The sequence below is a fragment of the Psittacula echo genome, assembly GCF_963264785.1.
Source record: "Psittacula echo genome assembly, chromosome: 10".
Lineage (NCBI taxonomy): Eukaryota > Metazoa > Chordata > Aves > Psittaciformes > Psittacidae > Psittacula > Psittacula echo.
This window is the reverse complement of record NC_137741.1, coordinates 2729141-2751286: the sequence shown is the minus strand read 5'-3', so window position 1 is coordinate 2751286 and position 22146 is coordinate 2729141. Positions and strand designations below refer to the sequence as shown.

General features: G+C 58.7%; 3 protein-coding genes across 6 annotated transcripts; 1 reads left to right on the top strand and 2 right to left on the bottom strand.

The window, feature by feature from the left end:
* Nucleotides 1-420: 420 nt before the first annotated feature.
* Nucleotides 421-13755, top strand: MAN2C1 (mannosidase alpha class 2C member 1; the record flags this gene model as incomplete). The annotated part of the gene is made up of 26 exons (XM_080626517.1): nucleotides 421-512; nucleotides 721-846; nucleotides 2072-2195; nucleotides 2914-2984; nucleotides 3180-3357; nucleotides 3729-3918; nucleotides 4341-4447; nucleotides 4610-4720; nucleotides 5552-5644; nucleotides 6085-6201; nucleotides 6881-6976; nucleotides 7259-7404; nucleotides 7590-7713; nucleotides 8232-8353; nucleotides 8802-8887; nucleotides 10417-10587; nucleotides 10845-10927; nucleotides 11074-11168; nucleotides 11286-11390; nucleotides 11582-11738; nucleotides 12055-12198; nucleotides 12288-12397; nucleotides 12951-13030; nucleotides 13137-13282; nucleotides 13454-13557; nucleotides 13638-13755. 26 exons carry the CDS (start codon nucleotides 421-423, stop codon nucleotides 13753-13755), a joined length of 3096 nt encoding a protein of 1031 aa, XP_080482643.1.
* A 699-nt stretch (nucleotides 13756-14454) lies between these two features.
* On the bottom strand, nucleotides 14455-18929 carry NEIL1 (nei like DNA glycosylase 1). 3 transcript variants are annotated; one of them, XM_080626445.1, is made up of 9 exons: nucleotides 18380-18929; nucleotides 18181-18300; nucleotides 17704-17782; nucleotides 16609-16708; nucleotides 16363-16487; nucleotides 16012-16039; nucleotides 15223-15284; nucleotides 14868-15075; nucleotides 14455-14784 (listed from the first exon to the last, which is right to left on the bottom strand). In XM_080626445.1, the coding sequence occupies exons 1-9, from the start codon at nucleotides 18799-18801 to the stop codon at nucleotides 14765-14767; spliced, it is 1164 nt and encodes a 387-aa protein (XP_080482571.1). In that variant the 5' UTR covers nucleotides 18802-18929; the 3' UTR covers nucleotides 14455-14764. The 3 variants fall into 3 exon arrangements, with proteins under 3 accessions (XP_080482571.1, XP_080482573.1, XP_080482572.1); XM_080626447.1 differs by lacking the exon at nucleotides 18181-18300; XM_080626446.1 differs by lacking the exons at nucleotides 15223-15284; nucleotides 16012-16039.
* Nucleotides 18930-18935: 6 nt separating this feature from the next.
* On the bottom strand, nucleotides 18936-20738 carry COMMD4 (COMM domain containing 4). Of its 2 annotated transcripts, XM_080626448.1 has the most exons (8): nucleotides 20677-20738; nucleotides 20529-20600; nucleotides 20370-20435; nucleotides 20003-20042; nucleotides 19789-19908; nucleotides 19637-19717; nucleotides 19255-19431; nucleotides 18936-19163 (listed from the first exon to the last, which is right to left on the bottom strand). In XM_080626448.1, exons 1-8 carry the CDS (start codon nucleotides 20677-20679, stop codon nucleotides 19123-19125), a joined length of 600 nt encoding a protein of 199 aa, XP_080482574.1. In that variant the 5' UTR covers nucleotides 20680-20738; the 3' UTR covers nucleotides 18936-19122. The 2 variants fall into 2 exon arrangements, with proteins under 2 accessions (XP_080482574.1, XP_080482575.1); XM_080626449.1 differs by lacking the exon at nucleotides 19637-19717.
* Between the last annotated feature and the right edge of the window lie 1408 nt (nucleotides 20739-22146).

Sequence of the window (22146 nt, the reverse complement as noted above, 5' to 3'; positions counted from 1 at the left end):
CTGCATGTGGCGGGGACACCCCTCCTTTGTCCATCCCACCCCCCAGCCCTGCTACCGCCTGTACTATAGCAGAGCTTTGCTTCTCCTTTTGCCCTTTTCTTTCTTCTTTTAACTTGCTTTTTGTACTCTGTACCGTGACCTCGGCCCACACCCGCGTGGTTTCTATACAACTGGTTGTAAACTTGACTGTAGTGCGGTATTTCCATTAAAACACCGGGGCTGACCATTGCATACGGATTGCTCCTTCCTTCCTGCTCACGCACCGTGAAATCCGGGCTGTTCCTGAAGGGATAAAGCGGGACGGGAGGACCGGCTGCGGCATCCCTCTGAGGAGCCGCGGATTTCCCCTTCGTTACCGAGCCTTGGATCCTCCTCCCGAGGGAGGGGCTCAGACCCGCATGCGCAGAGGCGCCCCACAGCATGGCTGCACCCAAGCATCGGCGCACGGCGCTGGAGCGGGTCGAGAAGTTCCTCTCCGAGACCTACTTCACGGACTGCAACCTGCGGGGCAGGTGAGGGCCCGCTCCCGTCCCTGGGTCCATGTGTTCCCGTGTCCCGCATCGCGGTCAGTGCCCCCCAGCCCGGCTCCAGCAGCCCCTTCAGCGGGATGGTCTGCGCTATGGTGTTCACGCTAGCAGGGTGATATTGGGAAAGCGGAGTGATTCCTACACGCACCCGTCAGGACCAGCCTCGTTAATGGTGTCCCATCTCCACCCTCAGGCTGTTTGGGGATCGCTGCCCCCCGGCATCCCTCTCCTGCTTCCAGACCCCCCGGCGCATCCCGTACGATGAGGCGGTGAGGCAGGAATTCAGACCGGCTCAAGTGGGGGACTCCTTCGGGCCCACGTGAGTACCGGGTGTCCGTGGGGCTGTCGCTATGGTGGGGCCAGAGCTTGTGCCTCAGAGTTACTTGTGTGTGTGTGTGTGAGTCATAGAATCATAGAATGGTTTGGGTTGGAAAGGACCTTAAGATCATCCAGTTCCAACCCCCCTGCCATGGGCAGGGACACCCCACACTAAACCATGCCAACCAAGGCCTCATCCAACCTGGCCTTGAACACCGCCAAGGATGGAGCATTCACAACCTCCCTGGGCAACCCATTTCCAGTGCCTCACCACCCTCTCAGTAAAGAACTTTCTCCGTATATCCAGTCCTTGCAGGATCTCAATGGCAAAGAAACGGGGTGATGATCGTCTTCCCTGTTGCGTGCTTCAGGTAGAAGGTGCGTGCCCAGAAGGCAGAGGAAACAGACCTAGATGTGTCTGTTTGTGAGGAGAGAGAAGAGCCCAGTTCATCAGTCTTCTATGCTCATGGTTATAGCCATAGCTGTGACCCTGATGCTTCTGAGTGGGATCAGTGTCAGGGCTGGGAGAAGATGGGTTTTTTTTTCCCCAGTGATGCTCCTGCCTGTTCCTCTGGAGTCCCAGGAGGAGCTGGGGTCTGTGTGCTTCCTCCTGAGTGCCCTCAGCTTCCTCGCCCCCTGGGGCTGTGCCTCCCTGCAGCCTGGACAGAAGCCTGCCCTTAGGGGTTGAGAGCCCTGATAAGAAGGGTCACAGGTCCTGGCATATTGATCCATTGCCCTGCCCCAGGCATAATTCAGTTCCTGGTATGCTCTGGTTGTGCTGTCTTCTGGAAGGAGTGAGCAGAAAAATGGGGGAGCAGTTTTCCAGTCCCTGCCAGCTTGAATGAGCACGGCACCGCACTCAGCTTGGCTTTTAGCTTACTGTCAGATCTCTGACCCTTGATGAGTTCAAAGTATCCCTTGGTGGAAGAGCAACCGGTCAGGCCAGCAGCTCACGGTGAGGGGAAAGCCCTGTGTGTTTGAGTGGCACAGAGCAAGGCTGGCACGGGCAGGCACAGTGTGCTGCTTCAGCTGCGGATGTGTGACAGCCACCTCCCGACCATGCCGTGTCGAGGTTGAAGCAGTGCACGGACAGGCAGCATCACTACATTTGAATTCCATCAGTGTGCTGTCCACACTGAGTTTTTCCTTGGAGGCCCTGAGGAAGTGTGGTTTCCCTTGGGAGCAGATCTCACGGAGGGCTGAGGTTGCTGCCTGTTCTCTTCCAGGTGGGAGACATGCTGGTTTAAGGTGGAGCTGAGCATCCCACCGGTATGGGCAGGGCGGGAAGTGCACTTTGTCTGGGAGAGCGATGGCGAGGGCATGGTGTGGCGAGATGCCCAGCCTGTCCAGGTAAGGAGGCATGGGTCGGGATGTGCCAGCTGTGCCAGGCACCCTGCTCTCAACAGGGTGGTTATCTCCCTTAGTCCTCTGCAGTGTGGCAGGAGAAGATACCCCCTCCTCTTTGTTGTGCACTCTTCAGAGGGATGCTTTGAGGAGCTCAAAATAACATGGACCAACAGGACAGAACCGAGAGCATCTGGAGGTCCAGAGAGAGTGGTCACGAAGGAAACCAGGAGGATATGTAGTTGTAGGGCTGGTTAGCCCCAAAGAGTAATCTCTGAGGCAATAGGAGAGCTTTCTTTAAATGGGGGAGGAACTGCCGTGCAGAGAAGGGTGGTGGTTGTGAAGAGTCTATGTGTGGGGTGGGGAGAGGATGACTCCATGGTCTGCATGCTGTGCTGTCAGACCACAGAGGGGCTGTGGGCTGTTCCCAAAGGGCAAGCCTGGTGCTGGTGAGTTTGAGTCTGGTTTCTAGAGGTTGTCAGCTTCAGTCCTGCTCAGGTGTCCTTTTGCATCCCTGCCGTGCTCTGTGGTGGTATCCGCAGGGTCCATGGTACTGCTGGGGCAGCAGCAGCTTCTGTGCTGGTTGTTCTTGTGGGAAGCTTTGTCCCCCAGCCCATGGGACCAGGCTCCTCCATCCAGCTGGGCTTTGGCGTGTCTTGTCCTGCTCATCCTGCTGTCATAGACCCCTGAGGACACGTGTTAAATGTGCCATCTTCCCCTGCAGGGTCTGACTAAGGAAGGCGAGAAGACCAGCTACATCCTGACAAACAGCATGAAGGAGACAGAGCCCCACAGGTGGGTAGTGTAGGGAGCTTGCGTCGTTTGAAGCCAAGAGGCTGGGATCACACATCCTTGTCTTTGTCCTGGTCCTCTGAGAAGCTGCTCAGGGGCTCTGCCTGTCGTTCAGGCCCCACCATGGGGAGGAGAATGGATTTCCCCATCTGCTTGGTTGTGATCTGCTGCCTGATGGTTTCCTGTTGGTCTCCGCAGCCTGACGCTGTACGTGGAGCTGGCCTGCAACGGGCTCTTTGGGGCTGGCAAGGGCAGCATGATCGCCCCTCCAGACCCTGACAGGAGGTTCACCCTTAGCAAGGCTGAGCTCGTGGTCTTCAACAGAGATGTCTATGAACTGCTGGTGGATCTGGAAATACTGCTGGACATGGCCCAGGTCTGTAAGCTCCTTCGGTTCCCTTCCACAACTTCATTTTATCTCCTCCTCTTGCCGTTCTGTGACCTGTCTCCTCCCGCCAAGAGCCCTAAGGGAGCAAATGTTTGCTGCTGCTGCTTCTGGTTGTCTGAAGTGAGGAAAACTGAGCAGAGAGAAGCCACGGGAGTGGCTTTTCCATCCGTTTACCTGTTAGAGTATTGCCGGCTGGGATGGGGGGGTCTGTAACCCGGCTTTAGAAGGGACATGAGCAAAGGTGTAAGGTTGTGCCTGCGGAGCAGACCCACGGTGTTCGCCTGGCACCGCTGGCAGAGCCAGATGTTGGGTGGGGGCAGCAGGTTCTCGGGATCAAGCTGTTCTCATTCCAACCCCAGCTCCTCGGGGAGGAAAACCAGCGGAGTTCCCAGGCGCTGTGCGCTGCCACCCAGATGGTGAACGTGTGCGACGTGACGGACCCCTCCACCTTCCCCGCTGCCCGTGCCCTGGCTGCTGCCATCTTCAGCCAGAGGAACGGCGAGAGCCAGCACAGCATCCACGCCATGGGGCACTGCCACATCGACTCTGGTGAGAGCAGCCCTGCCTCCCTCTGCTGAGCTGGAGGCCAGGGCCTGCTGCACATGGGGGGAGCTGCCCTGGGGCTCCTGCACTGGGTACTGCGCCCCAAGGGAAGGAAAAGGGACCTCTGTGGTGCCCTATAGGTGGTCTGTCAGTGAGGCAGGGGAACATGTGTCTGTTTGCAGCACTGGTGGGCTGGTGATGAACACCAGGCTGCTGTTTTCTACCAGTTGGGCTTTACCCTTCCATTTCCAGTCCCTGGAGGGGTGTCAGCCTCAACAGAGAGGCAGCAGAATTGGGAGCTGGAAGCCCCAGGCTGTGTTGCTGTCAGACACTTAGCATTTTGCTCCAGCATTTTCCCCAGCTGATCCCAATCCCAAGGGAGTTTGTGCTGGGTAATAACCTCAGGGGGGCCATGCCTGTCCCCACAGCCTGGCTGTGGCCGTATGAGGAGACCATCCGTAAGTGTGCTCGGAGCTGGGCCACGGTGGTCCGTCTGATGGAGCGCAACCCGGAGCTCACCTTCGCCTGCTCCCAGGTCAGTGAGATCCCTCTGGGACCTCTCCTTCTGTTGCTTCTCCAGCATGACCCAAAACGAGATGGGGGTGGCAGAGAGCATCCTGTGCAGTTGAAGGGAGGAGGGACATTGGCGTGGGTTGAGGTGGTGGTGGGAGCTGAGCCTGATCTCTATGCTCTGCAGGCCCAGCAGTTTGAGTGGGTGCGGAGCTGGTACCCAGGACTCTACAAGCAGATTCAGGACTTCGTGGCAAAGGGACAGTTCATTCCTGTTGGAGGCACCTGGGTGGAAATGGTGAGCAGCACGGTGAGCCTGGCTCACTGCACCCTGTCTCTGGGACCATAGAATCACACAATGGTTTGGGTTGAAGGGACCTTAAAGCTCATCGAGTTCCAACCCCTGCCACAGGCAGGGACACCTTCCACTAGAGCAGCTTGCTCCAAGGCTGTGTCCAACCTGGTCTTGAACACTGCCAGGGATGGGGCAGCCACAGCTTCTCTGGGCACCCTGTGCCAGTGCCTCAGCACCCTCACAGGGAAGAGCTTCTGCCTTAGATCTAACCTGAACTTCCCCTGTTTCAGTTTAAACCCAGCACCCCTTGTCCTATTGCTACAATCCCTGAGAAAGAGTCCCTCTCCAGCATCCTTGTAGCCCCTTTGAGACACTGGAAGCTGCTCTGCAGTCTCCACGCAGTTTCTCTTCTCCAGTCTGAACAGCCCTGATGTTCTCAGCCTGGCTCCATACAGGAGGTGCTCCAGCCCCTGAGCATCCTCATGGCCTCCTCTGGACTTGCTCCAGCAGCTCCATGTCCTTATTCTGTTCTTATGACCAGGCCTGACACTGGAGGGGGCAGCAGAGCCTCTGCTGATCCTGGCTGCTGGTGGTGGTCTCCAGGGCCAGAAAACCTCAGTGTCCAGCCTAGCAAAACCACCATCCCTCTCCCAAACTCCTCATTCCCTGAGAAAGGAGCTTTGGTCTGGCCTGGCTGAGCTCTGTTCCTCCTTTGGCCCTCAGATCCTGCCTGTGATGTGCCAGGCTGGGATGACAGCAGGTGGCAATGGGATGCTCCCATTTCCCTTCCCCAGCACCTGCCTTGCTCCATGGGCTCCCTGTGCTTCCCCCCAGGATGGGAACCTGCCCAGCGGCGAGTCCATGGTGCGGCAGTTCCTGCAGGGACAGCGCTTCTTCCAGCAGCAGTTTGGCCGGGTCTGCTCCGAGGTACCTGCTCTTTTCCAGCACACCCTCCCTGCGCACCACCTCTTGCTGTGGGTGAGGGTTGATCTCCAGTCTGCCTTCCAGGTTGCTCACATTGGCCAGCCTTATGCAGCTAAAGCTGTGATGAGGAAATAGGTAACCCCCCATGTACCATAGAATCATAGAATGGTTTGGGCTGGAAAGGAGCTTACCATCATCTGGATCCAACCCCCTGCCATGGGCAGGGACACCTCACACTAGACCAGGTTGCTCCAAATTAGCACAGCCCCGAGCCTTGGTTATGTTGCATGGAGGTCCTCAGAACTGCTCCTGACAAAACACATCTTAGTTCCCTCTGCAAGCAGGGCTCAGAGCCTGGCTATCAAGAAGCTCTCCATGGGCTCAGGCTGTGGTTTGGGGCCAGCATGACTCAGGTGTGTGTGTGTCCATCCCTCTGCTCCCAGTTCTGGCTGCCGGACACGTTTGGGTACTCGGCCCAGCTACCCCAGCTGATGCAGGGCTGTGGGATCAGGCGGTTCCTCACACAGAAGCTCAGCTGGAACCTGGTGAACAGCTTCCCGGTGAGTTGTGCTTCCCTTCTTCCCAGGGGACGGACCTGTGGGTGCCGGGGTCCTGTCTGCAGGCCTGGGCCTGTTGGTTCCATGGGTAGAGCCAGTCCTTCAGCTCAGCTGACACCGGCTCTTCTTCCAGAAGCCATCAGTTTATGGTGGCAGCAATGTCCTGCCAGGCGTTAGGGGAGAGGAGGGACATGGTTTGGGATCCCAGCTGGGGCCCTGGCCTGCGCGTTCCTCCTGGTTCCAAATGGGAAGCTGTGATTTACGTGCAGGTCTAACACAGCAAACCCAGCCTCTCCTCTGCTGCCCCCTGCCCTCGCTGCATTCCCCATCCTTGTGCGACTGTCTCCTTGCACTGATCCATCAGGGCATCCTGCAGCTCTGTGGAGAGAAGGTGAAGGCGCAGACTGAATCCAGGGGCTCTGATTGACAGAGCTTGTGAGGAGGTTTGGGCTTTATTTAGTGCATGAGTTCTGTGCTGATGTGGTTGGAGGGTGCCCTCCACACACACACACCTTGGTGTGGGAGATGAGTTTGGGAGCCTGGAAACACTGAGCTAAGTATGAATTCCATTTCTGCTACCAGCTTGGCCCGAGATCTTTGGGACCTGCAGGGAACACTGTGGCTGTGCTTTAGCATTTTGGCACTGTGTGGTACAAGACACTTCCCTTTGGCTCCCCTCCAGCATCACACCTTTTTCTGGGAAGGCATCGATGGCTCCCGAGTGCTGACCCATTTCCCCCCTGGAGACTCCTATGGGATGCACGGACGAGTGGAGGAGGTGAGTGAGGTGGCCAGACCTGCATGTGTGAAGATTTGAGGCTCCAGGAGAGGGTATTGCCTGGGAAAGGAGTGGGAGAGCTGGCAGCGGGGCTGGACAAAGGCTGTTTGGGTGCTTGACAGTCAGTTGCCTGCCTCCGAGATGTGTCTGTGCCTGATTTGGGCACTGTGGGCTGGGGAAGTGGGGCGGGACTGAGCTTTGCACCCTAAAGGCTGGCCTGGCTGGGTGCCTGGCGCTGGGGCTGGGTGCCAGGGCATTACAGCTCTCCCCAAACCCCTCTAGATGCTGAAAACAGTGAAGAACAACAAGGACAAAGGACGTGTGAACCACAGCGCTTTCCTCTTTGGCTTTGGGGATGGAGGAGGGGGCCCCACGCAGAAGATGCTGGACAGGATGAAGAGAATGAGTGACACAGATGGGCTGCCAAGGTGAGAGGAGAGCTGCCTTCCTCTCTGCTGGCCGGCAGCAAGAGCAGCGTGGAGCAGGACAGGAGGAGGTTGAGGGGAGCACTGTGTGGTTGTGTTGGGGTTTCTGTCACCTTTCTGGTCAGGGTGCACCATTAGCCCATGTCACAGGCTCATCCCTGGCCCATCACTGTGTGTCTCTCCTGCAGGGTTCAGATCTCCACTCCCAACCAGCTCTTTTCTGCCCTGGAGAAGGAGTCGTCACAGCTGTACACATGGGTGGGAGAACTCTTCCTCGAGCTGCACAATGGCACCTACACCACCCAGGCCCAGGTGAGTGCACGCCGGGGTGGAGGCAGTTGTCCCTGACCCCCAGGCAATGTGGCCATTCTCAGTTCTCTTCCCTTTGGACGGACAAGCCAAGGGGAATGGCTTTAACCTGCCAGAGGGGAGACTGAGATGAGCTCTTAGGCAGAAGCTCTTCCCTGTGAGGGTGCTGAGGCGCTGGCCCAGGGTGCCCAGAGAAGCTGTGGCTGCCCCATCCCTGGCAGTGTTCAAGGCCAGGTTGGACACAGGGGCTTGGAGCAAGCTGCTCTAGTGGAAGGTGTCCCTGTCCGTGGCAGGGGTTGGAACTGGATGAGCTTTAAGGTCCCTTCCAACCCAAACCATTGTATGGTTCTACTGCAGATCCAGGGTTCGGACAGTGCCCTTGAGGTCTCAGCAGTGGCAGCCACCTCATAGCCAGGACTCCATAAAGCAGACCTATTGTCAGACTTTCTTCAAGGGGTGAGAAGGAAACCTGGAAACAGCAGGACCCCCTTATCTTCCTTCTCTCCTTGCTTTGACACCAGATAAAGAAGGGGAATCGGGAGTGTGAGCGGATACTCCATGATGTTGAAGTGCTCAGCACCTTGGCTATGGCACAGGGCGGTGGGTTCCAGTATCCTGCCAGGCAGCTGGAGCGGCTCTGGAGGTGAGGGATTGCAGGATGCAGTGCTGTGTGTGCTCAACCCCTTCCATAAACTGATGAGGTGTTGCCGTCACCTTCCTGGTCGGGATGTCACAGGCACCTCCCCTGGCTCATCACCCATTGGAAGGTAGCTCCAAAGCCTCTGCTGGCTGGAAGCTTCATTTCTGACCTCATTCCTCACCAGTTTTAACTTGTCGGAACTTCTGTAACAATCCATCTGGTAGCCGTGAGGGATAAAACCCAGCTTTTACTCCCCAGGGTTGTGGTTTATCAAGATGAGAGTTGACAGGGGTTAAAGGATTTAAAGAATGCTATGGAAAAGAACCCTTTTCTGTCACGTGTTTGCTACCAGGGGGATAAGGAACAGTTGTTTTGTCCATCTTACAAACAGGGCTCGGTAAGCCCTGTGCTCTGCCCTGCTTCATCCCCTGGTTTCTGTTCTCTGCTTTAGGTTATTGCTGCTCAACCAATTCCATGACGTTTTGCCAGGCAGCTGTATCCAGCTTGTGGTTGAGGATGCTCTGCAGTACTACGCAGGTGAGCCAGGGCACAGGGACGTTGCAGTCCTGGGCTGCTCAGTGCTACAGGTTGTGTCTGGAGCAGCACTGACTCAACAGGGAATTAGCAGGGGAGCCATGTGATTAAAAACCATCCCAATTTATGGACTTCTCTGCTTGCTGCTGGCCAGGATAGAGCCCAGCAAAGATTTGCTCCTGGCTGCTCACAGGCACTTGCAGTGGCTTCACTTTTATGACAGCACCACAAAGAGCTGGCATAGCTCTTTGTTATTATCTTGTAATAACAAAGGAGTGATTTGAAGCTTTAGTTGCTTACTAATAGATAGTAATCATAGAATCATAGAATATTTAAGGTTGGAAAGGACCTTAAGATCATCTAGTTCCAACCCCCCTGCCATGGGCAGGGACACCCCACACTAAACCATGTCCCCCAAGGCCTCATCCAACCTGGCCTTGAACACCGCCAAGGATGGAGCATTCATAACCTCCCTGGGCAACCCATTCCAGTGCCTCACCACCCTCTCAGTAAAGAATTTCTTCCTTATATCCAATCTAAACTTCCCCTGTTTCAGTTTGAACCCGTTACCCCTTGTCCTGTCACTACAGTCCCTGATGAAGAGTCCCTCCCCAGCATCCTTGTAGGCCCCCTTCAGACACTGGAAGGCTGCTCTGAGGTCTCCACGCAGCTTCTCTTCTCCAGGCTGAACAGCCCCAACTTTCTCAGCCTGTCTTCATAAGGAGGTGCTCCAGCCCCTGATCATCCTCGTGGCCTCCTCTGGACTTGTTCCAACAGTTCCATGTCCCTTTTATGTTGAGGACACCAGAACTGCACACAATGCTCCAAGTGAGGTCTCACAAGAGCAGAGTAGAGGGGCAGGATCACCTCCTTCGACCTGCTGGTCACGCTCCTCTTGATGCAGCCCAGGATACGGTTGCTTTCTGGGCTGCGAGCGCACACTGCAGCCGGCTCATGTTCATTTTCTCATCGACCAACACCCCCAAGTCCTTCTCTGCAGGGCTGCTCTGAATCTCTTCTCTGCCCAACCTGTAGCTGTGCCTGGGATTGCTCTGACCCAGGTGTAGGACCTTGCACTTGGCATGGTTAAACTTCATCAGGTTGGCATTAGCCCACCTCACAAGCGTGTCGAGGTCCCTCTGGATGGCATCCCTTCCCTCCGGTGTATCAACTGAACCACACAGCTTGGTGTCATCGGCAAACTTGCTGAGGGCGCACTCAGTCCCACTGTCCATGTCACCGACAAAGATGTTGAACAAGACCGGTCTCAACACCGATCCCTGAGGGACACCACTCGTTACCGGTCTCCAGCCGGACATGGAGCCATTGACCACAACTCTTTGCGTGCGGCCATCCAGCCAGTTCTTTATCCACTGAGTGGTCCACCCATCAAATGAATAATAATGAATGATCAGTAGGAATTGTAGCTTGAAGTAGCTGAAGTGTGTGTACGTTGCATGGGAGGGCCAGGAATTCCCTGGGATGTGAGGAATGGCCTGGCTGGATCCAACGGGAGCCTCTTTGTTGCTCAGAGATCCGCAGGGCTGGCGCTGGGCTGCAGCAGGAAGCTGTGCAGTCCTTGTGCGGGGAACTGCTGGAGCTCGACGCAGGGAATGCCGGGAGCATCCTTGTGCTGAACACTTTGCCCTGGGAACGGACCGAGGTGATCTCCAAGCCTGGGCCAGCCGGAACAGAGACTTTGGGTATGTCCAACCCAGCGTAAGTCGTGTATGGGAACTTCCTATGGGGGCAGAGACAGCTAACAACGGAACGCTGCCTCTCCCTGCCCTGGGGAGGGTTTACTGACCTGTCACATTGCTCCTTGGGGCTTCAAGTTGTCCCTGACCTATGGATAAAGAAGAGGAGGGTACGCAAGGAGGTGGTAGGTCTGATGTGAAAGCAGCAGGGCAGCACACTGAGACTGTGGCAGATGTAGGAACAGAACCTCTTTGCTTTCCAGCTCTGGTGACAGCCCCCAGCATGGGCTATGCTGTAGTGAGGGAGCCGTTGCTGCCCCCTCAGCCTGTGGTAGTGAGTAAACAGGTAAGCACAACCTCAAATCCGGGTACCCTGTGTCGGGGGGGAGAAATCCAGGGAATGCAGCCAGCCTGCACCTTGGATTTGCAACTGGGGCTCCCAATTCCTGCAGGCGTGGGTCTGGGAAATCAGTTTCTGTCCTTTGCCCCAAGGAGGACGGGTCCATTGCCATGGAGAATGGGGTGATTGCAGCCTGCCTGGACGTGATGGGGCGCCTGACCTCCCTTCGGCTGCTGGACTCCCAGAGGTGCGTCTGTCACCCAGTTACTGGAACCGGGCTCCTCAAACCTCTCTCAGGTTGTGTTCTCACTGTGTACCCTCTGCCCTGCCAGCTCTTACGCTGCTCTGCTCCACTTTGTTCCAGAGAGTCAGTCCCAGACGGCTGCTGTGCCAACCAGTTTGCCCTCTTTGATGATGTCCCCCTGTACTGGGATGCCTGGGATGTGATGGATTATCACTTGGAAACCAGGTAGAGGAGCAGCACATGCAGCATGTGGGGTTTGACTTTGCTCTAAGGTTCATGTCTCCCTGTCAGTCCTAGCTGCAATTAAAGCTGTAACAGAGCATTTGCTCTGCAGAAGTGAGTGCCTGCTGCATGGGGGGTTGGATTGGGATTTGGGAGCCTGGATCTACCACCTCTGCCTTTATCCCTTCCTCTAGGAAGCCGGTGACAACGCTGCTGAAGCCTCTGGAGGTCACCCTGGCTGGGGGCCTGCGGGGAAGTGTCAGCTTCTGTCTGCAGATAGGGAAAAGCAGCACCTTGACCCAGGAGATCATCTTGGATGCCACGTGTCCCTACCTCCGCTTCCTGACCCAGGTTTGGCCAGCGGCTGCAGTGGGATACAAGCATTGCACTGTGCAGGCAGGGCCCTGGGAGCTGAGCCTTGCATCTCAGTCACGTTCCCCCCCTGTTTCCTTCCCTGCAGCCCCCTCCTGCTTTAGGGGGAAGGCACCGTGAGGGTGGGGGGGTCCCCGTGGGAGGAACCCACCAGTTCATCTGTGTTCAGAGTCCAGTGGGGTTTTATTGCACCTGGTGTGCCGTGGGTGTGAGCTGGCTGCTGCGCACCGGGGAAGGATAGGAGCAGCATCTGCCCATCAGCCCCTGTGGTGATGCCCTTCTGCTGTGCACGCAGGTTGAATGGAAGGAGGCTCACAAGTTCCTGAAGGTGGAGTTCCCTGTGCAGGTCCGGAGCACAAACGCCACCTACGAGATCCAGTTTGGGCACCTGCAGCGGCCGACGCACTGGAACACATCCTGGGACTGGGCTCGATTCGAGGTGGGAGGAAAGGGGGGGCTGGCCCCAGGGCTGCCCTTGCTCCCAGGCGGTTGCTCGGTGGGGAACATGCCCCTTGGTACCTCCTGCAGGTGTGGGCTCACAAGTGGCTGGATCTCTCCGAGCACGGCTTTGGGGTGGCTCTGCTGAACGACTGCAAGTACGGGGCATCGGCCCACGGCAACGTCCTCAGCCTCTCGCTGTGAGTCAGGGCAGAGCTGCAGCTGTCACTTTGCCTTCTGAGGAGTCTCTGGAGGTCAAGGCAATGCCTGGTCCTAAATGATCACAGTCAGTAAGGGAATAGTCTGGTATTATCAAAGTGGTGGCTGCCATCTGAGAGCTTTTGACTGACTTAGTTACACAAAGATGCTGTAATTCCTATGAGTTATGCTCATAAATAATTCAGGAGGGTTCAGATCCACATCTGCACCAAGTAATTTTTCTGTTGCTGACATACCCCGGGAGGGGAGGCTCAAGGTGAGGCAGGAACAGCAACGTTACAGTGCATACAAATCTAAGACAAACTCTGCACATTTCAGCTTGACTCCATCAGCCACAGGTTTCACTGGAAAACATCCTTCAAATCCTTTAGCTTCTGGGGCTGCCCAGGGTCTGTTTGCTGGTGCCAGAAACAGCATGTTGGCTTCACCTCAGGGCCTAGCCTTGAGGTAGCAGGGGAGGCAGTTGTCTTGCTGCAGTGCTCCCGTGGCTCTGCACTGGGTGTCACAGCCACCGGTGTCACCTTCTTGTCTTAGGCTGAGAGCACCCAAGTCCCCCGATGCCACAGCAGACATGGGCCACCACCAGTTCACCTACGCCGTGATGCCTCACCTGGGTGAGTGATGGGAGGCATAGTGTGGAGGGTGCTCCTGTGAGCCTCAGCCTGAGCGCAGCTCTGCCTGCGCCTGTCTGGAGGCTGGAGAATGGTTCTTGCATTGCAGGTTCCTTCCAGGACGCTGGTGTGATCCAGCGTGCCTACAGCTTGAACTTCCCCCTGCACACGCTGCCGGCCCGCTCTGCCCCAAGCCCGCCCTGCAGTGCCTTTTCTGTCAGCTCCCCTGCGGTGGTGCTGGAGACTGTCAAGCAGGCAGGTCCCTGGGGCAGGCATGGGGAGGGCAGAGGGGTTAAGCTGTTGGTGAGGAGCGTGGCTTGCTCGTCCCTGGCTGGCAGGGTCAGCTGATGGGAGCAGTGTTTGCATGTCCTGCGAGGGCAAGGACAGGGGGTTAGCACGTGGCTGAGCTCCCATCTGTCCCCCAAGGCTGAGGACAGGCCCGGAGCTGTGGTGGTCCGGCTGTACGAGGCACATGGCAGCACAGTCATCGCCTGGCTGCAGACCTCGCTGCCCGTTGAGGAGGCGATGCTGTAAGTCCACATTGCAGGGCTGGGGCGTGGGTGGGGATGGGGAGCGGTAGCTTCAGCCTCACCCGCTGCTCTCTCCCCAGCTGTGACCTCCTGGAGCGGCCGGTGGCAGCAGAATGCCTGCGGCTGGAGCAGCAGGGCCTGAGGCTCTCCTTCACCCCCTTCCGTGTGCTCTCCATCCTCTTGGTCTTGAGGCAGTGAGTGACAGCATCCATCACCGTTGTGGCAACCTGGACCAGCACCGTGAGCACAGATCCCAGCCTGAGGCTCCCCCAATCCCAAGGAGGTGGCAGCAGCTTCAGGGAAGGGTAGATTCTCACCCTCGCTGCCCACACCCAGCCTCAAGAACAACCCTGGTCTTCAGCCCAGGGCACTTGTCCCATGCCAGCTCCTCACCAGCTGCAGTGTGGGTAAGGTGGTGGGACAGGCTGGCTGGCCCCGCACAGGCACTGCTCTGACCCCGGTGGGGCTGAGGAGAAGCAGCTTTCCAGTGTCTCAGTCTTCCTCTTGTCCAGACCCTTGTAGCAAGCACAAAGACACGTTCGAGTCATTCCCCTCTCCCTTCACCTGCCCCTTGCACTGCCCTTGCAGAAGGGGAGCACAAATAAGTGAATTACATGAAAGCAAGCTCCAGCCTGTTTTCTTAGCTTACTTCCAGGTAGCTGCTCTGATCTGCCACCTCCCTGCTGTAGCTGCTGCTCTCTTAGTGCCTTCCTCAGCAGCATCTCACTCCTGGGACCAGGGAGGCAGAGCTTAGCTTTATTGCTGGAGGGATGAGGTGGAGGGGAAGCCTGCTCCCACCCATGTGGGGAAGAGGCTGGATCCAGAGGGGGTATCCTTAGCACAAGGATATAGGATATAGGCACAGCGATTTCTATACAAAATACTTTATTAGTCAGCTAAAAACAGTGATCAAAGGGAAGTGAGGGAGGGAGAGGCAATCCACTCTTAGGCAAAGGGAAGGACCAGAGTCCAGCATGGCTGGTCCATGGCCCTTATCCCCCTAAATACCTGAGGGCAGCAGGAGGACACTGAATAAATCAGCACCAAGCTCAGCTCCTCCGTCCTGCAGTGGCAGATGCAGCAGTAGCAAGTGGGGATGAACACAGGAACAGAGCAGGCCCAGCATTGAGCTCCTCAGCACTAACCCAGGCCCTCCCGGAGCTGCTCCTGTGGCTGCTAAAAGGCCCCTGGGGAGGGGGGGCCGCACTCACACTGCAGGGGCTGTGCCTGGAAGGGGGAGAGGGAAAGGAGAAGTCAGAGGGTGAGGGGTGCCCCGAAGCCGCGCCGGTGCCACAGGGAACCAGCCTCACCTCTGCCTCTGCGCGCTGGGGTCCGGCGCCTTCTTTCAGCCTTGACCTGAGCCTCGGGCTCGGGCAGGGCCGAAGCAGCGGCCACGCTCCTCCTCCTGCGAGCGCGTCCCTTCCTCGGCCCATCACCGGCCTCCTCTTCCTCCTTCTCGGCTGGCACCGGGGGTTTCGCTGCAGCCCTGTGGCGCCGCCTTGAGGCACGTGGGGGGACCTGCAGGGACCCCAGAGCCAGAGCTTAACAACAGAACAGGGCTTGGACAGGAGGATGCTGAGGAACGCCAGGGAGGAAGGAGCTCCACTGGGAAACCAGGAGCAGGCGGAGCAGCGCACAGGGAACAGGACTGCACAAGCTTCTTACCTTGGGGGTCACAGCCTCGGGGTCTGACTCCACCTGAGCACGCTTTTTGCGGGGTGCCTGCCCTGTGTGAGATGGTACCAGGTGAGGAGTGTGAGGAGATGGAGCAGTGCCTGCACCTCGAGGGACCAGCCTGGCAGGCGGTGATGGGGATGAAGGTGAAGGCATGGAAAACTCCTGGAGCAGCTCTGCTCTGGAGCCAGGCTGAGAGAGCTGGGCTGGGTCAGCCTGGAGAAGAGAAGGCTCCTGAAGGGGAGACCTCAGAGCAGCTCCAGTGCCTAAAGGGGCTGCAGGAAACCTGAAGAGGGGCTTTGGACAAGGGCCTGTAGGGACAGGCCAAGGGGAATGGCTTTAACCTGCCAGAGGGGAGACTGAGATGAGCTCTTAGGCAGGAGCTCTTCCCTGTGAGGGTGCTGAGGTGCTGGCACAGGGTGCCCAGAGAAGCTGTGGCTGCCCCATCCCTGGCAGTGCTCAAGGCCAGGTTGGACACAGGGGCTTGGAGCAAGCTGCTCCAGTGGAAGGTGACCCTGCCTGTGGCAGGGGTTGGAGCTGGGTGAGCTTTAAGTCCAGTTCCGACCCAAACCAGTCTGGGATTCTATACCCTGCAGGTGCAATGCTGTGCCCAGGCAGGTTGGTGTGCTGGTAGTTAGGAAACCTTGATCCCAGTGCCAAAAGCCATCATAAGCCTGTCAGTGCCCCAGAGAGAGGGCATTTGCTCCTGCCTTTGCCTTCCCAGGTTCCAGGCCTCCTGGGGCAAAAGCAGGTCCCACAGGGAGGAGAGAGGCCACTCACCTTTGGGAGCCATGGGGCCAGGCTCTCCCTGCAAGGAAGGTGACAAAGCATTGACCAGGGTGCACCATTCTGCAGGCTGCAGAATCTGTGCCCCGGGAGCTCTCTCATCAGTTCCTTCTGTGAGTCCCCGCCTCAGTGGCTCACCCAGACACAGCAGGGAGGGAATGGGTCTGCCAAACCAAGACAGCCCCCATCCCTGCCATCCCCTCTGCTCCAGCCTGCCCCCCATCCCTCGGGTCCTTGGTACCTCCATACCCAGCTGCCTGGCTCCAAGGGAGGCCCCCAGTGACACAATGTAATGCAGGGGGGGTCTCAGGGACACCCAGCCCCAGGCTAACCCCAGGCTCCTACCTGGAACCAGATGGTTCTGCCATTGCGGTCGCGCAGGGAGCTCATGCCGGGCACCAGGTAACACTGCAGCCAGCTCTTGAATGCGGCGTAGTTATCTGAGTGATCCGGGTCAGAGAGGTGTTTCTCTGGGAAGAGAGAGGGAGAAAGGACAGAAGTAGAGAGGAAGCAGAGACCACGCTGTTGGGTGCCCTCCTGAGCCTCCTGCTTGGGAATGCCAGGCCCAGGGCTCCTGTCCTGGTGCCTCACCCGTCGCGATGACCTCCATGGGCACGGTGTGACACAGCTCCAGGAGATCCGGGTTCTCCCGCATCAGCTTCAGCTTCTTGCTCAGTGTCAGGGAGGGATTCTGCAGGGGGACAGAAGGGGAGCGGAGTCACTGTCAGCAGCCAGATTCCCATCTCCTCTTGCCCTCACTCCCCACTTGCTCCATCAGAGGCTTCAGACTGCACGTTAGGACGTTCCTCATGGCTACCAAAGACATGGGAAGGGGCAATCACACAGGAACACCAGCAGTTTGTACGAACAGCACTCAGGTCTTGTTTGTTGTTCTCTGCCTCAGTAAACCAGCCACTTCCCTCCCCCTGAGATCAGCCATGGGTCCACTGCAGCCTTCCCCAGAGGTCTGAAGCTTGTAAAGTGTTTGTTTTCCCCTTCTCTTCCTCTTCACCCACCCCAAATACACCCAGAGGCTTCCTGACGGTGGCACCAGCACAGCTCAGGGGCATGTGCTGCTGTCACAGCTCGTCAGCCCGGCCACGCGTGAGCACGAGCCGGACACGTGAGGTTATGGAGCTGCTCTGCTGTGCTGGAGGGGCAGACATGCCCAGACAGGGGCTGTTCATGGCAAAGGAACAGCCTGAGGAGAAAGATCGCATGCAGCAAGCGTTGGAGTTGTGAGGGGAAAATGCCCATTGTTGGGATGGGAGAGACTCAGAGCAGCAAATCACCTCCCAGCAGCGGTGTGAGCTGGGGGTGTGTGAGCTCTGGAGCAGCCAAGGGATGATGTTCTGCCCCACTGGAGCAAGGAACCAAACATGAACTGAAACTGGCCCCTGTGCTGGAACAAGCTCAAAACAGCCAACCTGAACCACAGCTTCATGCCCAGCTAAGCCCAAAGCCAGGGCAGGGCAGGGCTGAGCCCAGGCTGGGGGCTGGCAGCAAACTGAGCCACTTCCACTGCTGCTGAGCCCAAACCCCAATGGGGAATGTTCCTCAGCTCAATCCAGCTCCCCCACAGAAGGCAAGAGGCTCCTGGAGCTGTCGAGATGTCCCAAAGGGCTGCAGGCAAAGAAATCCCAGCCTCTGGCTGGAAACCTGCCGCTTTCTGAGGGTGTTCCTCACCTTCCTCCTCCTTTCCTGCTCCTGCTCCTTCAGGGCCTCCAGCACGGTTCGAGCCTTTTCAAAGGGAGGGATCTTCAACCTGAGAGAGTCACAGAATCCCGGAACGGTTCGGGTTGAAGGGACCTTAAAGCTCCAACTCCTGCCACAGGCAGGGACACCTTCCACTAGAGCAGCTTGCTCCAAGCCCCTGTGTCCAACCTGGCCTTGAACACTGCCAGGGATGGGGCAGCCACAGCTTCTCTGGGCACCCTGTGCCAGCGCCTCAGCATCCTCACAGGGAAGAGCTTCTGCCTAAGAGCTCATCTCAGTCTCCCCTCTGGCAGGTTCAAGCCATTCCCCTTGGCCTGTCCCTACAGGCCCTTGTCCAAAGCCCCTCTCCAGAGGACCTCAGGCCTCAGTTGCCCCTGTCTCTCAGGTGAGAAGCCACCATTAAAACTCTCTCAAACTCCTGCTGCCCAAGCCTCTCACCCTCTTTACCTGTACAGGATCTCAGCACGGAGATAATTCCCAATTCCATTGAAAAACTTCTGGTTTAAGAGGGCCTCGCAAATGGGCTTGTCAAAAGCTTTGTCATCCAGGTTCTTCAGCACGTTCTCCCTGTGGGGGAGCGCATCAGGACGCTCACCTCAGCTGTAAGCCGAGCTGGGGGCTCTCCCCGTGCCTGGTGGATGCTCACCTGAAGGCCTGGTACTCAGAGAGGACGCAGGGCCCGCGGCCCTCCTGCCAGGCGTCCCCCAGGCGCCACGACCCGAAGCGACGGACATCGATGAAGCAGAGGACGCGCGGGGGGCTGTCGCGGGTGCGGAACCGGAGGTGCGCATGGCGCGGGAGCTGCGCGGCGGGGCACAGCCGGAACGAGCCCGACATGCCGAAGCGGAAAACCAGCTCCTGGGGGGCACCGGAGGAGCCCAGCGGGGTCAGCGTCAGGCGCAGCTCCTTGCCCCGAGCGGCGGCAGAGATGCGGTAAGCCTCGCTGCTGAACGGCACCTCCGGGCCCCTGCCCACCGCCGAGCGCTCCACGCCGCCCGAGAACACCAGCGCGCCGCACGCCTCGTTGATGTAGCGCCCGGCCAGGTGCAGCTCCGGGCACTCGGGCATGGTCGCAGGACAGGACACAGCGCGGCGGAGGTACCGGAGAGACGGGACACAGGGGGGAGCGGGACCAGACGCAATGCTGGAGCGCACCGCCCCTGAGGACACGCCCCCAACCGTGCCCCGCCCCTCACTCCCCATTGGCTGCACTGCCCGCGGTGCACGCTGGGAGTTGTAGTCAGGCCTTCACACCCATGCAACGGGCCGCAGTGCCTGTCGGGAGTTGTAGTCCACCGGAGGCACAAGCACAACGCGCGCGTCTGTCACCGACACCTTTATTGGAGCTGGCTTCGACCGCACCGGGACCTCCCGCCACCGCCGCCCGGCTCAGCTCAGTGTGTTCATCAGCGCCTGCGCCTGCTTCAGCTCTGCGGAGACATGGAGTAGGCCATGGGGGAGCCGCTCTGGCCCCACAGCGTCCCCTCACCCCTGCTGCCACCTCCCCCTCTGCGGCCTCACCTGCCAGCAGCACCCGGAACTTGTCGGCCGACACGGCCATGGGCACAGCCTCTGTGCTCCCGTGCTGCCTGTCCCACACGGTGAACGTCAAGTGCACGAGGGGCTCATGGACCTCCTGCAGCTCGCTGGAGCTAAGGGTGTAATCCACGCGCCAGCACACCGAGCCCAGCCGGCTCACTGAGGCAGGCAATGGGGCAGCATCAGACACACACACGCCCCGATCCCAAACAGCCCATCCCCGAGACCAAACACCCCACTCTGAGACCCAACACCCCACTCTGAGACCCAAGCCATGCCACTCGAGACCCACATCACCCCCCCTTCAAGACCAAAGACCCTCCCGAGACCCAATACATCCCCCTGAGACCACGGCCACACTCACGTCTCAGGCTGGCAGCCCTCAGGCTGTCCTGGAGGGAGCTCTGCTTCTCCTCATAGGACCGGCACAGCCCGCTGGCGTGTTCTGCCAGGGCACAACAAAACTGTCCGATGGCACCAACCCCATCGTGGTGACACCCCCAGGGTCACCCCTACCTTTGGGCAGCCCCAGCTGCTGCAGCTCACTGGAGAGAGACTCGCTGTCCACACCGTGCTTGGCAGCACTGGAGAGGATGAAGCCGAGGACGGCGATGGTGGCCTTCACATCCCCCGACTCTGCATGGGGAAGGTGCAGCTCTGCAGCCCCAGCCACATCACTGCCCATCCCCAGGGATGGAGCTGCGGTAGGGGCCAGGGAAGCAGCGCTCACCTAACTTGGCATCTGAGGTCAGCTTCAGGATCTTCTCATACTGTGTGAGAGCAGCATGTGAGGCCATCGTAGTGAGCACGAGGTACCGCACAGCACCACAGCCACCACCAGCAATCATACAATCACAGACTAGTTTGGTTGGAAAGGACCTTAAAGCTCATCCAGTTCCAACCCCCCGCCACAGGCAGGGACACCTTCCATTAGAATGGGTGGGTACCTCAGGAATATGATTTCATATGCTAGTAGAATTCTCACCTTAGAATTACTACTCACTACCCAAGTTACTACTGGTAGTACTGGCCGGCAGCACCCACCGTGGAGGTGCCGTTTGGAGCAAGCAGACCAGCAGTGTCTTCCCGTCACTCACCTCCATGCTCCCGCCCAGCAGGTCCCGCAGCACTTGGGCACAGATCAGCTTCAGCTTCACCGAGGACTGCGGGAGGAGGAAGAGAAGGAGAAGGGGGGTTAGCACCGGGCTCGGCGGGGCGGGAGCGGGCAGAGACCGGGGAGGGAGCGGGGACTTAACGATCTTGGCCAGGGTGCTGATCTCGGCCAGGACCCAGTCCGGGCAGTCCAGGTCCCCGCAGAACCGGAACCGCTACGGAAGGAAACAGCAGTCAGAGCCCGCCGCGGCCTCACCGCGCCCCACACCTCCCCCCGGCCCCCAATCCCACCATATTGCCGGTACCGCCGCGGATCCCGCCTCCACGACCCGGAACCGCTCCCGCGGAGGAGGAACGCAACGCGCTCGGCCCGCCCCGCCCCGAGTGCTGCGGGGAGGAGCCGGTAGGGGCCGCCCCAAGCCCAGGTGCGGGGGCTTAGGGAACGTGGCGGGGATAGGCCGGTAGACCCACAGCACCGGTACAGCCGCTGCCCCGGAGGGTACTGTGGGTTAAAGGGCTGAGGAAACGCATCTCTGGTGGGGCTGGGGTGAAGGAATCGGGTGCTGGGTGCTGCCCGTAACCCCAGCAGGCACAGCACCCACGGCTGGGGGCTCTCAGTAATGGCAAGGAGAAGCGCTGGGGTTTTGCCACGCAAAAGTGTGCTTTTCCCAGCCTCTGCAGGCAGGAAGCAGCTCTACAAGACAAATACTCGCTGCCAGGAGCAGTTCCAGTTCTTCTCTAGTCACAGGTCGGCCAGTGCTGTGGGTCTCCACAGCAGGCACGGGGCAGAGCTGGCCGCAAGCTGCTGTGGGGGTGCTGGGCCCATGGGAGGGATGCTCCGGGGCTGTGCTGAGCTCCCTGCTGCTCTCCAAGGGGTAGAGCGGCTCCAACTGCGCTTCCCTGTGAGCTGCTGCCCACGGGACCCCCGCTTCCTGAGGGAGAACAGACTGCGTCCCCTGATCTGGGAACATGAGCGCTGGGGCAGGAACCTGTTTCTCTATTCCAGCTCCAGCCAAGATCGCAGCCCCAGGAGATCCCAGCCCTGAGAGATTTCAGTTCTTTCCCGCAAGCTTTATTTTCCAGCTGCCGTGGTTTCATTCCAGCCCAGCTCTGTCATGTCTTAGCTCCGGCTCTGTATTCCAGCCTCAGACGAAATCCCAGCCCCGAGTGACTTCAGGTCATTCTCACAAGGTTTATTCCCAGCCCCATGCTCAGTTATTCAGTGCCAGCTCTGCCTCAGGTCAGCTCCAGCTCCACCACATCCAGTTTATCCCGAGCCGCTATCGTGGCTCCAGCCCCGTGGCTGCCTCCGTCCGGCCCCGGCAGCGCTGGGCTTTGGGCGAGGCGAGAAACCAGAGTCCGGACGCTGCGCCTCAGCTGAAGCTGCCACTCCTGGGCCCGCCCCTCCCCCCGGCCGGCCCCCGGTGCCGCAGCTCAATTCCAAGCACCGCCCCCCAGCACGGCCCTCAAGCCCTGCTCAAGGCTGAAACCGCCTTCCGATGCCGCTATCCCCCAGGCAGCGCCCAGCTTAGGGGGAACGCCGCAGCACGGGTACGCCTCAGCACACAGATCGCTCCGTACATACCCTGCAAAGTGGCAACACACAGCTAAACAGCAACAGCTTTATTATTGACTCTGCCTGGTAGACCGCTCCCCACCCCAGGCCGCCATCCCCCCCGAACCGCTTCCAGCGCTACCCGCGTAAAGAGAGCCGACCGGTACATGCACAGCGGAAAGAGGCACGAGTCCCGCCGCCCCGCT

What these genes read in the sequence shown, in the direction of transcription:
- COMMD4 (XM_080626448.1), bottom strand. An exon ending in TCAGCACCCTGGCCAAGATC is followed by an intron (nt 20,436 to 20,528) that starts GTTAAGTCCCCG and finishes CTCCTCCCGCAG; the next exon opens with TCCTCGGTGAAGCTGAAGCT. An exon ending in GCAGCTGGGGCTGCCCAAAG is followed by an intron (nt 19,718 to 19,788) that starts GTAGGGGTGACC and finishes GTGCCCTGGCAG; the next exon opens with AACACGCCAGCGGGCTGTGC.
- NEIL1 (XM_080626445.1), bottom strand. Translation starts at nt 18,801, where the DNA reads ATGCCCGAGTGCCCGGAGCTGCACCTGGCCGGGCGCTACATCAACGAG. An exon ending in CATGGAGGTCATCGCGACGG is followed by an intron (nt 16,488 to 16,608) that starts GTGAGGCACCAG and finishes CTCTCTTCCCAG; the next exon opens with AGAAACACCTCTCTGACCCG. An exon ending in TGGCCCCATGGCTCCCAAAG is followed by an intron (nt 15,285 to 16,011) that starts GTGAGTGGCCTC and finishes CATCTCACACAG; the next exon opens with GGCAGGCACCCCGCAAAAAG.